At 44.6% G+C, this 17,545-nt stretch overlaps 1 protein-coding gene and 1 long non-coding RNA gene across 2 annotated transcripts in view; one reads left to right on the top strand and one right to left on the bottom strand.

Annotated features, from left to right (window-relative positions):
• Positions 1 to 997, bottom strand: part of LOC140426040 (di-N-acetylchitobiase-like) — a 60,336-nt gene extending 59,339 nt beyond the window's left edge. Inside the window, exon 1 of the mRNA XM_072510341.1 lies at positions 764 to 997. Within this exon, the coding sequence (XP_072366442.1) occupies positions 764 to 913 (150 nt within the window). The 5' untranslated portion in view covers positions 914 to 997. The remainder of the gene's footprint in view (positions 1 to 763) is intronic.
• LOC140426041 (uncharacterized) overlaps positions 1 to 16,457 on the top strand; it is a 79,429-nt gene extending 62,972 nt beyond the window's left edge. Inside the window, exon 3 of the long non-coding RNA XR_011948111.1 lies at positions 16,282 to 16,457. This is a non-coding gene — a long non-coding RNA (uncharacterized lncRNA). The remainder of the gene's footprint in view (positions 1 to 16,281) is intronic.
• Positions 16,458 to 17,545: the final 1,088 nt, after the last annotated feature.

The following is a 17,545-nucleotide window of genomic DNA, read 5'->3' as shown; positions in this document are numbered from 1 at the left end:
TGCTTGTTGAAATATTCGCTAAGTTGTATTCAGTTTCGCCATGAGCAGGATCCCAGTTTTACAATGACCGAGGTCAGATCACAATTTTATTCCATGTGATTCCAGGATTTTTAACTGGTGTTGTGGGGAATCAACATTCTGTGAAAACTGTAAACTTTAACCTGGTATCAGTCTGTCAGAGTGAGATCACACATCATTTAAGATTCGACACATCAGAGAAACATTTTAAAATAAACATTTTACTGGTGCTGCACTTGTTCAAATATCTGTCTGTGCATTGTTCAATATTACAGATGTCCTATTTTACACAGGCTGTAACTACACCAAGATTAACACTTTAACATATATTATATATCATACGATTCTCTTTGTATTTGAACAACAGTCTGAGCTGCTCCTTGTGTCTGTGCACTAGCTTCACCTGCCCCCCCACCCTCAGCCTGGCCCTGATCCTGGGGTTGTGTTCAGGACCCCTCTCCAGTCTGTATCTCTCCGGGAGCCCAGGCTGGAGGGTGACCGGTTAACACTCTCCCCCAACCGAACCCAGGCCAATCCCGGGGGGGGAGAAAGAACATCCTAAAGAGGGCAATCTGTCAGAACTTCCACAACAGTGTGGGTGAGAGGAGCTGAACCACATGATGAAAGTCACCAGTTCACAGCCCAATGCTCCATTCCAAATGTTGCTGCCCAATACACTTCAAAAAAACAACTTCAAATCAATGAACTCTTTTCCCGAGGGAATTTAAAGGTCTGACACACCCACCTGCACTTGGAACTGATGTTTTCCAGGTAAAGATTCACACATATCCTCTGATTCACACGGACACCATCGCCAAGGTTGTAGCCCGGAGGCTCCGCTGATCCACATCACCAGCACCGCCACAACCTGCGCCAATGCCAGACTCCAGCGCATCCTCTCCGCCTGAGATGAGGATCTATCAGTCGCAGCGAGATCCTTTCTTTATACTGAGCCTCATGTGAATGATGATGCCACCTCCTGGGTCTCTCTATCTCTATCTTGCTTTGTGTGATAACAGGGAAATGTTGACGCAAGCTTCATGCTGTTAAATGTAACTTTGTAGGGAAGTTCTCTTCTCCCCGTTACTCCTCTTGAGTAACATTATCCGTTAACCTCTACAGTATTTCCTGTCTTTCCTGATTTTCATTGTTGAACGTCGCTCTCCTTGTCCCAAGTCTTTATTACCAGGGGCTGGTTTAGCACAGGGCTAAATCGGTTGCTTTGAAAGCAGACCAAGGCAGGCCAGCAGCACGGTTCAATTCCCATACCAGCCTCCCCAAACAGGCGCCGGAATGTGTCGACTAGGGGCTTTTCACAGTAACTTCATTTGAAGCCCACTTGTGACAATAAGCAATTTTCATTTCATTTCATTAATATTCATTCTCTCTTCCCTCCCCCCTTCCTCCCAATTCTTTCCAATATTCATCCCAGCACTTCAGCTTTCCTGCTCTCTGTCCCACTTCTTCCATCTCTGGACCAATATTCACCAGAGATCCACTCTGTTACCTTTCCTTCCTGCCTTCGTCAATACTCATCCCCGAGTCCCTGATTCCCCACCCTGGCCAGAGAAACTCTCATCCCCCTGTGTTCCCTGGTGTGGGATCCTTCAAATTGCAATGTCGTTACAATCACCACTCTCTCCACACCTTCATTGGTCAAAACGTACCTCAAACTTACTCTATTTTCCTGCCTTATCCCTAAACGTCTCCTTGTCTCTGTCTTGGACAGCATTCATCCATGAAGCTTACTGACCTCTTCCAGCAAAGATTTTCAGAAGCAGTTTTGAATGCTCCCTCCAATTTCTCAGCCTCAATGTTTATCACCAAACACTTTACCCTCTTTCCTCCATGTCTTGTATAAAATACATTCCAAACCCTTCTTTCCTTCCTGATTGTATTCGCTAAAGTTCATCGCTGAGCCTCTCCACTCTATGGCTTTGCAATTAGTTATATATTCCTAACCCTCTCTCCTCTCTTCCTCCCATCGTTGGTCGAAATTTCGCCTCAAAACTTCACCGACATTCCTCCATGCCTCGGTTACCAGTCCTTGACCTTCACTCCTCCTTCACCACACGGCAGCCATCAAAACCGGAAAGGTTCTCATTCCTTCATTCTCATTTTGGGAAAGATTTTGTTTTCAATCTCCAACCTCTTTAGGAACAGGAGGAGACCATTCGGCCCTTCGAGCCTGCTCCACCGTTCATTATGATCATGGCTGATCATCAAGTTCAGTACCCTGATCACGCCTACCTCCCATATTCCTTGGTCCCTTCATCAAGGGGAGGTCCCGTCTGATAAATCTGTTAGAGTTCGTTGAGGAGGTAACAAGAAAGTTAGACAAAGGAGAACCAGTGGATGCGATTTATTTAGATTTCCAGAAGGCCTTTTACAAGGCCATGGTGTTCAGGGTAAGATCCTGGATGGATAGAGGATTGGCTGACTGGCAGAGAAGGCAGAGAGTGCAGATAAAGAGGTCCTTTTCAGGGTGGCGGCCGGTGACTAGTGGTGTGCCTCAGGGCTTGGTGCTGGGACCACAACTTTTCACAATGTACATTAATGATCTGGAAGAAGGAACTGAAGGCACTGTTGCTAAGTTTACAGATGATACAAAGATCTGTAGAGGGACAAGTAGTATTGAGGAAGCAAGGGACTGCAGAAGGATTTGGACAGGCTAGGAGAGTGGGCAATGAAGTGGCAAATGAAATACAATGTGGAAAAGTGTGAAGTTATGCACTTTGAAAGGAGGAATGGAGCCGATAGACTATTTTCTAAATGGGGAAATGTTTCGGAAATCAGAAGCACAAAGGGTCTTGCGAGTCCTTGTTCATGATTCTCTTAAGGTTAACATACAGGTTCAGTTGGCAGTTCAGAAGGCAAATGCAATGTTTGCATTCATGTCGAGAGGGCTAGAATACAAGACCAGGGATGTACTTCTGAGGCTATTTAAAGCTCTGGTCAGACCCCATTTGGAGTATTGTGAGCAGTTTTGGGCCTCGTATCTAAGGAAGGATGTACTGGCCATGGAAAGGGTCCAGAGGGGTTCACAAGAATGATCCCTGGAATGACGAGCTTGTCATTTGAGGAGCGGTTGAGGACTCTGGGTCTGTACTCGTTGTAGTTTAGAAGGATGAGTGGGGATCTTATTGAAATTTACAGCATACTATGAAGCCAGGATAGAGTGGACGTTGGGAGGATGTTTGCACTTGTAGGAAAAACTAGAAGCAGAGGACACAATCTCAGACTAAAGGGACGATCCTTTAAACCAGAGATGAGGAGGAATTTCTTCAGCCAGAGGGTGGTGAATCTGTGGAACTCTTGGCCGCAGATGGCTGTGGAAGCCAAATCACTTGAGCGTCTTTAAGACAAAGATAGATAGGTTCTTGGTTATTAAGGGATCAGGGGTTGTGGGAAGAAAACAGGAGATTGGGAATGAGAAAAATATCAGCCATGATTGAATGGCGGAGCAGACTCGTTGGATGGCCTTAATTCTACTCTTATGTCTTAAGGTCTTTAGCCCCAAGAGCTAATTCCTTCTTGAAACTAACCTCATTTGAAGCCTACTTGTGACAATAAGTGATTTTAATTTCATTTCATTTTCATTTCATTTCATTTCATTTCACTACCTGACAATCAGAAAAAAGACCCATTTATTCCAACGTTTTGGTTCCTGTCTGCTAAACAGCTTTCTATCCATCTCAAGGCACTACATAATCCCATATGGTTTAACTTTACATATTAATCTGCTTTGTGAGACCTTGCCGAAAGCCTTTTGAAAGTCTAAATAAATCACATCCACTGGCTTCCCTGTTTAACTCTACCTTCAAAGAATTCTAGTAGATTTGTCAACATAAGAACATAAGAACTAGGAGCAGGAGTAGGCCATCTGGCCCCTCGAGTCTGCTCCACCATTCAATGAGATCATGGCTGATCTTTTGTGGACTCAGCTCCACTTTCCGGCCCGAACACCATAACCCTTAATCCCTTTATTCTTCAAAAAACTATCTATCTTTATCTTAAAAACATTTAATGAAGGAGCCTCTACTGCTTCACTGGGCAAGGAATTCCATAGATTCACAACCCTTTGGGTGAAGAAGTTCCTCCTAAACTAGTCCTAAATCTACTTCCCCTTATTTTGAGGTTATGCCCACTAGTTCTGCTTTCACCCGCCAGTGGAAACAACCTGCCCGCATCTATCCTATCTATTCCCTTCATAATCTTATATGTTTCTTTAAGATCCCCCCTCATCCTTCTAAATTCCAATGAGTACAGTCCCAGTCTACTCAACCTCTCCTCTTAATCCAACCCCTTCAGCTCTGGGATTAACCTAGTGAATCTCCTCTGCACACCCTCCAGTGCCAGTACGTCCTTTCTCAAATAAGGAGACCAAAACTAAACACAATACTCCAGGTGTGGCCTCACTAACACCTTATACAATTGCAACAGAACCTCCCTAGTCTTAAACTCCATCCCTCTAGCAATGAAGGACAAAATTCCATTTGCCTTCTTAATCACCTGTTGCACCTGTAAACCAACTTTTTGCGACTCATGCACTAGCACACCCAGGTCTCTCTGCACAGCAGCATGTTTTAATATTTTATCATTTAAATAATAATCCCTTTTGCTGTTATTATAACCTCACATTTGTCAACATTGTATTCCATCTGCCAAACCCAAGCCCATTCACTTAGCCTATCCAAATCCCTCTGCAGACTTCCAGTATCCTCTGCACTTTTTGCTTTACCACTTATCTTAGTGTCGTCTGCAAACTTGGACACATTGCCCTTGGTCCCCAACTCCAAATCATCGATGTAAATTGTGAACAGTTGTGGGCCCAACACTGATCCCTGAGGGACACCACTAGCTACTGATTGCCAACCAGAGATACACCCAGTAATCCCCACTCTTTGCTTTCTATTAATTAACCAATCCTCTATCCATGCTACTACTTTCCCCTTAATGCCATGCATCTTTATCATATGCAACAACCTTTTGTGTGGCAACATGTCAAAGGCTTTCTGGAAATCCAGATATACCACATCCATTGGCTCCCCGTTATCTACCGCACTTTTAATGTCCTCAAAAAATTCCACTAAATTAGTTTGGCACGACCTGCCCTTTATGAACCCATGCTGCGTCTGCCCAATGGGACAATTTCCATCCAGGTGCCTCGCTATTTCTTCCTTGATGATAGATTCCAGCATCTTCCCAACGACCGAAGTTAAGCTCACTGGCCTATAATTACCCGCTTTCTGCCTACCTCCTTTTTTAAACAGTGGTGTCACGTTTGCTAATTTCCAATCCGCCGGGACCACCACAGAGTCTAGTGAATTTTGGTAAATTATCACTAGTGCATTTGCAATTTCCCTAGCCATCTCTTTTAGCACTCTGGGATGCATTTCATCAGGTCCAGGAGACTTGTCTACCTTTAGCCCCATTAGCTTGCCCATCACTACCTCATTGGTGATAACAATCCTCTCAAGGTCCTCACCTGTCATAGCCTCATTTCCATCAGTCACTGGCATGTTATTTGTGTCTTCCACTGTGAAGACCGACCCAAAAAACCTGTTCAGTTCCTCAGCCATTTCCTCATCTCCCATTATAAAATCTCCCTTCTCATCCTCTAAAGGACCAATATTTACCTTAGCCACTCTTTTTTGTTTTATGTATTTGTAGAAACTTTTACTATCTGTTTTTATATTCTGAGCAAGTTTACTCTCATAATCTATCTTACTCTTCTTTATAGCTTTTTTAGTAGATTTCTGTTGCCCCCTAAAGATTTCCCAGTCCTCTAGTCTCCCACTGATCTTTGCTACTTTGTATGTTTTTTCCTTCAATTTGATACTCTCCCTTATTTCCTTAGATATCCACGGTCGATTTTCCCTCTTTTTACCGTCCTTCCTTTTTGTTGGTATAAACCTTTGCTGAGCACTGTGAAAAATCACTTGGAAGGTTCTCCACTGATCCTCAACTGTTTCACTATAAAGTCTTTGCTCCCAGTCTACCTTAGCTAGTTCTTCTCTCATCCCATTGTAATCTCCTTTGTTTAAGCACAAAACATTAGTGCTTGATTTTACCTTCTCACCCTCCATCTGTATTTTAAATTCCACCATATTGTGATCGCTCCTTCCGAGAGGATCCCTAACTATGAGATCCTGAATCAATCCTGTCTCATTACACAGGACCAGATCTAGGACCACTTGTTCCCTCGTAGGTTCCATTACATACTGTTCTAGGAAACTATCGCGGATACATTCCATAAACTCCTCCTCAAGGCTGCCTTGACCGACCTGGTTAAACCAATCAACGTGTAGATTAAAATCCCCCATGATAACTGTTGTACCATTTCTACATGCATCTGTTATTTCTTTGTTTATTGCTTGCCCCACCATAATGTTACTATTTGGTGGCCTATAGATTACTCCTATCAGTGACTTTTTCGCCTTACTATTCCTGATTTCCACCCAAATGGATTCAACCTTATCCTCCATTGCACCGATGTCATCCCTTACTGTTGCCTGGATGTCATCCTTAAATAACAGAGCTACACCACCTCCCTTACCATCCACTCTGGCCTTCCGAATAGTTTGATACCCTCGGATATTTAACTCCCAGTTGTGACCATCCTTTAACCATGTTTCAGTAATGGCCACTAAATCATAGTCATTCACAATGATTTGCGCCATCAACTCATTTACCTTATTCCGAATACTACGAGCATTCAGGTAAAGTACACTTATGTTGGCTTTATTACCTCTGTTCTGAATCTTAACACCTCGATCAGTAACCTCTCCTAAGTTATATTTTCTCTTAACCTTTCTCCTAATTTTCCTTGTCGTTGAACCCATATCTTCATGTAACAACCTGCCGCGTCGCTTACCATTAATGTTTTCACTTCCCATTTTATTTCTTTTAGTATCCCTGGTCCTATTCACTGAGCTCCCCATAGTCACTGTACCTTGTACTGTCGCCCTTTTTGATTTATGACTATGGCTTCTCTGCCTTACACTTTCCCCCTTACTGCCTTTTATTTCTGTCCCTGTTTTACTACCTTCCAACTTCCTGCATCGGTTCCCATCACACTGCCACATTAGTTTAAACTCTCCCCAACAGCTCTAACAAACACCCCCCCAGGACATCGGTTCCAGTCCTGCCCAGGTGCAGACCGTCCGGTTTGTACTGGTTCCACCTCCCCCAGAACCGGTTCCAATGTCCCAGGAATTTGAACCCCTCCCTCTTGCACCATCTCTCGAGCCACGCATTCATCCTCTCTATCCTGACCTTCCTACTCTTACTAGCTCGTGGCACTGGTAGCAATCCTGAGATTACTACCTTTGAGGTCCTACTTTTTAGTTTAACTCCTAGCTCCCTAAATTCAGCTTGTAGGACCTCATCCCGTTTTTTACCTATATTGTTGGTGCCTATGTGCATCACGACAGCTGGCTGTTCACCCCCCCCCCCCCCAGAATGTCCTGCAGCCGCTCCGAGACATCCTTGACCCTTGTACCAGGGAAGCAACATACCATCCTGGAGTCTTGATTGCGTCCGCAGAACCGTCTGTCTATTCCCCTTACAATTGAGTCCCCTATCACTATAGCCCTGCCATTCTTCTTCCTGCCCAGCTGCGCAGCAGAGCCAGCCACGGTGCCATGAACCTGGCTGCTGCTGCCTTCCCCTGGTGAGCCATCTCCCTCAACGGAATCCAAAGCGGTATATCTGTTTTGCAGGGAGATGACCGCAGAGGACACCTGCACTGCCTTCCTACTCTTGCTCTGTCTTTTGGTCACCCATTTTCTATCTCCCTCAGTACCTTTTACCTGCGGTGTGACCAACTCGCTAAACGTGCTATCCACGACGTCCTCAGCATCGCGGATGCTCCAAAGTGAGTCCATCCGCAGCTCCAGAGCTGTCAAGCGGTCTAACAGGAGCTGCAACTGGACACACTTCTTGCACGTGAAGGAGCCAGGGACAGTGGACGTGTCCCTGAGCTCCCACATCGCACACGAGGAGCATGACACGGGTCTGAGATCTCCTGCCATGTCTTAAACCTTCGGTTAACTTCAACAACTACAATTTCAACAAAAAAAACAACAAAGAAAAAATAAATAAATATACCAATGAAAAGAAACAGAAAAACAGAAACACTACTTAACTACTTACCAGTCACTTACCAGGGATAAAAAGCACTTCCTCCCCACCCAGCTTCGAATTCCCACCTAGATTCAAATTCCCAAACTCACTCTTAGCTGTGTCTCACTCCTGGCTCTGTCTTCTCTGGCTCACTGGGAGAACTCACTCAAGTATGGTTTCCCTTTAGTAAATCCATCCACTGCTTAACAAATCTTTAATAATGGACTCAAGCAACTTCCCTACTACTGACTTTAGGTTCATTGTAATTCCCTGTTTTCTCCCTATCTCTCTTTTTGAATAGTGGGATTATATTAGCTATTCTCCGATCTGTAGGAATCATTCCAGAGTCGAAAGAATTTTGGAAAATGACCACCAATCTACTATTTCTAGGGCCACTTCCTTCAGCACTCTCGGCTGAAGATTATCAGGCCCTTGAGATTTATCCAGTTTCAATTCTATTAATTTCCCCAAAACCATTTCTCTCCTAATACTGATTTCCTTCAGCTCCTCCCTAAAATTTCTCAGAGTTCTGGTACATTATTCATGTCTTCCTTTGTGAAGACGAAGCAAAGTGCGAATTTAGTTCCTCAGCCATTTCTTTGCTCCCATTATGAATTCCCCCGTTTCGGACTGTAAGGGATTTACATTCATTTTTGTCAATCTTTTTCTCTTTCCATACCGATAGAAACTATATAAACAGTCTGTGTTTATATTCCCCACTTGTTTACATTCATATTGTATTTTCCATAATCTCCCCAGTCTCCAGTGTGAGACTGACCAATATTAATCTATTTGTCAGGCCTGTTTTGGTCTCCAATTGATTTCATCTTTTGTTACGACACTCCGGGCTACGGCTCAGTCAATTTCGGCCCCCTTTGATCTGGAGTCACGACACAATAATTCTTTGAAAACTGCCCCAAGTTTTTGGCCCTTAGCTGCCCAATAATTACAGTCACCAGGTTTATAAATTTAAACACAATCACTGTTTATTTATAACAAGAACTATAATGAAATATGCAGCAAATAAATCTGGTTATCTATTATTTAATTCCTAATCCCCCACTTTAACTTTCCTCCCACCCAGCACACACAAGACCAACACACGTAGAGGGGGGAAACCAGATTTGAACATAATCAGTAAAAAGAAAAAGAGTTTTTGTTCCAGATGGTTGTCTTTAAGCACATTTGTCTTCATCCCTGTCTGAAATGGTTTTCACTGTCAATTTATTCAGGTCTCTGCAGTTTTAGAAATACAGATGTTATCCAACTTTACATGAAGGAGAGAGAGAGAAGACGTCCTTGTCTCTCAGTGTCCAAGTCTCCAACTCTGCTTCCCTTATTTCTCTGAATATCGTCCCATTCAGGCAGGCTCCAATCACTGCCTGTTACCGGGCAGAATGCAGCCTTTTGGCCAATCCATTGGCCAACAGCCAATCAATCACACCGAGTCCCATCCAATCTGTCAGGTGCTAGAGAGCCTGAGTTTTGCTGCTCGAAAAATAGCACCATGTAATATCATAGATCGTAGATCATAGATCATAGATCATAGAATTTACAGTGCGGAAGGAGGCCATTCGGCCCATCGAGTCTGCACCGGCTCTTGGAAAGAGCACCCTACCCAAGGTTAACACCACCACCCTATCCCCATAATCCAGTAACCCCACCCAACACTAAGGGCAATTTTGGACACTAAGGGCAATTTATCATGGCCAATCCACCTAACCTAATATGTGTCATGTGAGAGTACCTTTAAGAAATGGGTGTTTATAAATGGGTGTGTATATAAATATCTGTAGTGAGAGTACCTTTAAGAAATGGGTGTTGACTACTGCAGTGATGTCAGAGAGTGGGTGGAGCTGGGATGCTGTCAGCTTTTTACTTTCGCTTTAGGCTTTTTGCTGCAGGGTGGGTTTGGTTTCATTTTAATTTTGGAGAAGCTGCAATCGCAGCAGGATGTGTGTGAATCTCTGCAAGCTTATGAATGTCCATTTGCTGATTTCAACGTGGTAACTGTTCTCAGTAATGAAGTTAAACTTGAGGTGTTTCTGCTAAAGGTTTTGTTTTAAGTCTTATGGATGTTAAAAGGAAAGCTCTTGATTTGATTTGATTTATTATTGTCACATGTATTCGTATACAGTGAAAAGTATTGTTTCTTGCATGCTGTACAAACAATGCATACCGTTCATAAGGAAGGAAGGAGAGACTGCAGAATATAATGATACAGTTAAAGCTCAAGAATTACTTAGTGTTGTATTCTTTGGGGGTTGTATTTGAATTAATGGTTGCTAAGATGTTCACTACATGTTGTAAAAAGGTTAACTTGAATTCAGAGAATAAATGTTGTTTTGCTTTAAAAAATACTTTTCCATTTCTGCTGTACCACACCTGTAGAGTGGGCCGTGTGCTCCCCGTACCACAATCTAATAAAAGTTGTGGGTCAGGTGAACTCCATGATACACTTTGGGGTTCTCGAAACCCTGGCCCGTAACATATGTTGCAACTATTTGAATTCTTCATTCTCTCTGCTGCTTGACTCAAGGATATATGTGTATGAAGCATTCTTGGATCAAACTGATAATGGCAAAAAAAATAAAGGGGAAAAAGGGAATCAGCAGGAAATACACTTATACGTCCATGTATTGACCTGGTATTGTTGGGTCGGCGAGCTGACAAGTTCCCAGGTTCGGATGGACTGCACCCCAAGATCTTAAGAGCAGTGACAAATGAAATAGTTGCTGCATGGGGTTTAAGTTTCCAAAATTCGCTAGCTTTGGGGAAGGTTCCATTAGATTGGAATATTGAAAATTGTACTCCTCTAATCAAAAAGGGAGTGAGACAGAAAACAGGAAACTACAGGCTAGTTGACCTAAGAGCTATCATAGGGAAAATGTTAGAAGCCATTATTAAAGATGTTCTAGTAGGGCACTTGGAAAAAAATCAAGGCACTTCTGCAGAGTCAACATGGGCCCGTGGCTTCCTGTCAGTGCCGCCGATTTTAAATATGAAATCTAAGCACTCACTTGCATTCCAATGATGCATCCAACCTTCCTTTCTCTTCAGCAGCATTGGGCCTGCAGCGCCCCAGCCTGCGCAGGAAACAGTGGGGTTCAGAAGTGCAGCCCCACCCCCTTATGATGCATCCAGCTTGGGAATGCCCATTGAGGGCAGGCATTCAAACAGCAGATTTAGATAGAAAACACATGTTCTGGGAGGCACTAAAGGCTGTGATCGGAGGGGAAATTATAGCCTACAAGGCACGCCGAGACAGGGAAGAGAGGGCGGCCAGGCAGCAGCTGATAGACTCCATCTTAGTGGTTGAGAGAAAATACTCCGAGGCCCCGACCGTAGAGCTGCTGGTGGAGAGAAAAAAGCTACAAATTGACTTTAACTTGTTATCCACTACGAAGGCAGTGTACCAACTCTTCCAGACACTGGGGACCTTCTACGGACACGGAGAACAGGCTGGCCGCCTACTGGCTCACCAGCTGAGAAAGCAGGCAGCCGTAAGGGAAATAGCACAGGTTAAGGACAACAGAGGCAGACTGGTGGCGGAATCGAGCATTTGAGACCTTCGACCGAGGGCTGTACACCTCCGAGCCCCCTGACAGGACGCGGGGATGAAACAGTTCCTCTCTGGACTGGACATGCCAGTTGTGGGGGAGGAGAGGCAGGGGGAACTGGCAGCACCGATAGATCTGGGAAAAATCACGGAGAGCATCAGCTCCATTCAGGCGGGGGAGGCGCCGGAACCGGATGGATTCCCAGCGGACTTCTATAAAAAATGTGCGCCGGCACGGGCCCCACATCTAAGGGATATGTTCGCAGGCTCGCTAGGAACGGGCGCCTTGCCTCCTACACTAGCACAGGCCACAATCTCATTAATACCCAAGAAAATAAAGGACCCGATGGAATGTGGCTCGTAAAGACCCATTTCTCTACTAAATGTAGACGCGAAGATACTCGCAATCGTCCTGGCCAAAAGTCTGGAGAACTGCGTACCAGAGGTCAAGGGTACTCACTGCGAACATCAGTCGGCTGATGAATATAACAATGATTCCCCCAGGGGAGAGAACACCAGAGGTGATAGTCTCCCTGGACGCAAAAAAGGCCTTCGACCAAGTCGAATGGAAGTACCTCCTAGAGGTACTGGAACGGTTTTAGGTTAGGGACAGGATTCACCGCCTGGGTGACGCTCCTGTAAAATGCCGCCAAGGCGAGCGTTCAAACCAACACCACCAGTTCTGAATACTTCCAACTGCACAGAAGCACAAGGCAGGATGCCCACTGTCCCCGCTCCTGTTCACCCGAGCAATCGAATCCCTGGCGATAGCTCTGCAGGATGTGAAAAACTGCAAGGGCATTCAAAGAGGAGACAGAGAGCACAGAGTCTCACTCTATGTGGATGAACAAAGAACAAAGAAAAGTACAGCTCAGGAACAGGCCCTTTGGCCCTCCAAGCCTGTGCCGACCATGCTGCCCGTCTAAACTAAAATCTTCTACACTTCCGGGGTCCGTATCCCTCTATTCCCATCCTATTCATGTATTTGTCAAGATGCCCCTTAAACATCACTATCGTCCCTGCTTCCACCACCTCCTCCGAGCGAACAGGGAGAATATCAAAGGGGAACTGGGCCGGGGGGGGGGGGGGGGGGGGGGGTGCGCACCGAGACAGATGGTGACAAACTAAATAGATCCAAAAGAATCTGATGCACTATACAATAACGAACACGAAATGCAACTGTATATAAAATCGAAAATGCCAATAAAAATATTTCAAAACCAAAAAGAGACAGAAAACAACAGGCAACTATTTTAACAAGTGTTTTGAAGGTATGTAGACTTTCCTTTAAACATTTTCTTGCTCTTTTAAATAGGCATTACTAATGTGGTCGATCCTTTTAAACTAATTTTTAATTTTTTAATGATTAAAGGTGATTATTTATAAGTGAACATAGGTTTGGTTATTTGGTTTAAATCTGTGAAACTATTTAAATCTGCACTATATTATTATATAAATATACCTGTGCATTGCCAATGTTTGTATGTTTTAATTTAGATTATGGCCATAAGATTTTTGGCTTTGTGCTGTCACTGTCCTTGTAGCAGCTGAATTTTTTGGATTAGTGTTTACAGAATTACTGCAGTGCAGAAGAAAGCCATTCGGCCCATCAACGCTGCACTGACACTCCGAAAGTGTACTCTACCCAGGACCATGCCCCGCCCTATCCCCAGAACCCCACCTAACCTTTGGACATTAAGGGACAATTTAGAAAGGCTAATCCGCCTAACCTGCACATCTTTTGACTGTGGGAGGAAACCGAAGCACCCGGAGGAAACAGCGGTGGTACATTTGCACAGTGGCTAGCACTGCTGCATCACAGCGCCAGGGACCGGGTTCAATTCCGGCCTGGGGTGACTGTGTGGAATTTGAATGTTCTCCCTGTGTGTGTGGGTTTCCTCCCGGTGCTCTGGTTTCCTCCCACAGTCCAAAGATATGCAGGTTAGGTGGAATGGCCATGCTAAGTTTCCCCTTAGTGTCCAAGGATGTACAAGTTAGGTTCGGGGATATGGCAGGGGAGTAGACCCAGGTAGGGTACTCTTTTAGAGGGTCAGTGCAGACTTGATGGGCCAAATGGCCTCCTTCTGCACTTTGGAATTCTATGGTTCTATTCTATCATTCTAGGAAACCCATTCAGATACAGGGAGAATGTGCAAACACCACACAGTCACCCAAGGTCTGAATTGAACACGGTCCCTGATGTTGTGAGGCAGCAGTGCTAATCAGTGTGCCCGTGTTAAATATGTATCTGCCTTGTTTACTTCAATTATCTTATTTGTTTATAATTATCTCAATTAAATGTTGTGTTCTGGGGCGTCATTCTCCGCTGGCGGGAGTCTCCGTTTTGCCGGGGCCCAGGGTTTCCCGACGGCGCGGGGCTGCCCCACAATGGGAAACCCCATTGACCGGCCGGTGTAACGGAGCATCCCACCGGTGGGTCAGGGCAGAAATGTGGCGGGGCGGGATGGAGAATTTCGCTCCTGATGTTTCAGTAAGACATTTGCAGAAGCTTGTAAAGTTTAATGCAAAACATTTATTAACAAAAATAATTTTACAAATACAAAACATCTAACTTAAAGTTGAACTGTAACAGATGAACAATGATGTAAAACCACCTCAACTTTTAAAATTTCTTGCAATAAAATGAGTATTTTCTCACTTAAACACAACGGTCCCACCTATTTGTAAAGGGAGGGAGGGAAGGGGGGGAGATGGAAGGAGGATGGGGGCAGAGGGGGGGCGGGTGGAAGGGGGTAGGGGAGGGTTTTGACAGTTGTTAATTGACAAGCTCAACGTCTGAAAGCAGCAGCTGCTGAAGCACAGTGACCTGGAACACATCTCCTCTGAAATCATTTTGGGATGTCCTTTGGCCGTATACCCTGAAGTGTGGGTGTTTGATTCGCTAACAATACCTGTCAGACAGATAGTTCACATAAGCTCACAGGAGGCTTGCATATATCAAATAAGGCATTAAACATTGTTGGAGCATTTGACGTAATCACTGAGGCTTCTAAGGTTGAACATTATGTCAGTGAGACTCTTAAACAACACAGCTTAAAATGCATTGCAAAATCAAAATGTACTTTAGCTCTGAATCAGCTGGGAGGACAGGTGTGCTAACATTAGTGCCTTGAAGAGTCAATAGCACCAATATGGAGACCATGATAATCCAAAACCAACTCTGCTGGACCACCCATTATGCTTAGGATGTCACAGTTCCGACTTCCAAAAACAATCTTCTTCACCCACGCCAGCCGACCTTCGCGACCCATGCCGTCCGACCTTCGCGACCCACCATTTTCTCTTATCTTTAATGCGAGAGGTGAGTCTGGACTTATATTCTATAGTCTAGAGCAGCGAAGAATGAGAAATTACCTAATTGAAACAGACATTATTCTCTCAGGACTCTACAGAGCAGATGCAGAATGTAAGTTTTGCTCAGACGGGTGGTTTACAGTCTGGGGATATAGTCTGCTAATTACAATGCGATGATTTTAGACATAGATGAGGCGAAATTACTTATCTCAACAGATTGTGAATCTTTTTCATCTCTTATCAAAGAGAATTGTGTAGACTCACCCATTGAGCCTGTTCAAGACAGATGCAGGAAGACTGAAGTGAATTTAAAAAATAATCTTCTCCTGGGTCAGCACGCTGACGTCAAGAGAAGGTGGTGTTTCTCCCTGAGCTCTGGGCAGGCGCACTGATGAGCGGGTATGCATGCGCAGCGGGCCCGCATTTTTAAAGCCTGTCGCGGCCGTCAGTTTTAAAGCCGCTTGCAGCCGGCATTTTTAAAAGCCATCTGCTGCGGCCGTTGCGTCTGAATGACACGATGTATGGTTCCACAATCCTCCCGACACCTGTCCGCGACCCGTGGGTCGCGACCCCCACTCTGAAAATGCCCGCAGCAAATTACCATTTTAATGGAATTAACAACCTCCCAACAAACCAAAGTTTTAAAATATACATATCTTCCTTTCATTCTATTTGCATTTTAAACATATTTATAAACGCTAAGCGCTAATAATATAAAACTTAACCTACCGAACAAGCGTCTCCCAATGTCTCCTGCCTCTACGACACTGAAAAATTTCAGTGCAAATAAAAAGGTGAACAAACTCACCAGAAATCTGAGTAAGTGGCCCAAGTTAGTGCTGCAGCTGGATTTTTATAATTCAGCAGCGCAGGGTTTCAAGCAAGAAAAAAAAACACCCAGGGGTTTGAACGCCGCACGCTTTTGTCGTGCATTCCTGAACGGCAGCAAATCCAGGCCATATGTGTGGCACACCAGCGACTTAGAGTCACCAATCCACTGATCAATACCTTGATCCACTGCAATTCGCATACTGCCACAACCGGTCCACAGCAGACATCATCTCCCTGGCCCTACACTTATCCCTGGAGCATCTCAACAACAAGGACTCTTACATCAGACTCCTATTCATTGACTTCAGCTCCACCATTATTATTATTACCTTCAACACAATAATCCCAGCCAAGCTCATATCAAAGCTCCAAAAGCTAGGACTTGGCTCTTCCCTCTGCAACTGTGTAATAACCTATGTTAACCTCCACAGGACTCATCCAGCTGGGGATGATTGTGCTCAATTGGACTGAGGTAACCCAGCACGAGCATAAAAGGCCGGCAGCTGTGGAGCCAGCTAAAAGGAATGAGGACCCAGTGAAAGGTAACCGGGCCCTGTGCATGTATTTGGATTTGTTGTTGAAACAAACACAGCACGCTGTTGTTGAAATAAAGGACTTTTAAGAAGTTCGTTGGACTCCCCTCGCTTTATCACAAACTTGATCCTCAAATTTCTGACACATAGACCACAATCAGTAAGGATAAACAACAACACCTCCTCCATGATAGTCCTCAATACTGGGGCCTCGCAAGGCTGCGTACTTCAGCCCCTACTGTACTCCCTGTACACACACGGCTGTGTGGCAAAATTTGTCTCCAACGCCACCTACAGGTTTGCTGATGACAAGGCCAAAGTGGGTCAGGGTGGGTCGGATCTTAAATAATGATCAATCAGAGTACAGGAGGGAAATAGAGAACCTAGTGGAGTGGTGTAATGACAACAATCTCTGCCTCAATATCAGCAAAACTAAGGAGCTGGTCATTGACTTCAGGAAGCGAAGTATCATACACACCCCATCTGCATCAATGGTGCCGAGGTGGCGATGGTTGTCAGCTTCCAATTTGCAGGCATGGAGATGGGTTGAAGTGTGTATACTTCAACGCAAGAAGCATCAGGAATAAGGTGGGTGAACTTAAGGCATGGATCGGTACTTGGGACTACGATGTGGTGGCCATCACGGAAACTTGGATAGAAGAGGGGCAGAAATGGTTGTTGGAGGTCCCTGGTTATAGATGTTTCAATAAGATTAGGGAGGGTGGTAAAAGAGGTGGGGGGTGGCATTATTAATTAGAGATAGTATAACAGCTGCAGAAAGGCAGTTTGAAGAGTATCACCCTATTGAGGTAGTATGGGTTGAAGTCAGAAATAGGAAAGGAGCAGTCACCTTGTTAGGAGTTTTCTATAGGCCCCCCAATAGTAGCAGAGATGTGGAGGAACAGATTGGGAAACAGATTTTGGAAAGGTGCAGAAGTCATAGGGTAGTAGTCATGGGCGACTTTAACTTCCCAAATATTGAGTGGAAACTCTTTAGATCAAATAGTTTGGATGGGGTGGTGTTTGTGCAGTGTGTCCAGGAAGCTTTTCTAACACAGTATGTAGATTGTCCAACCAGAGGAGGGGCAATATTGGATTTAGTACTGGGTAATGAACCAGGGCAAGTGATAGATTTGTTAGTGGGGGAGCATTTTGGAGATAG

This window comes from Scyliorhinus torazame, chromosome 7 (genome assembly GCF_047496885.1).
Source record: "Scyliorhinus torazame isolate Kashiwa2021f chromosome 7, sScyTor2.1, whole genome shotgun sequence".
NCBI lineage: Eukaryota > Metazoa > Chordata > Chondrichthyes > Carcharhiniformes > Scyliorhinidae > Scyliorhinus > Scyliorhinus torazame.
The sequence above is the reverse complement of the archived record's forward strand: the minus strand, read 5'-3'. Positions and strand labels throughout refer to the sequence as shown.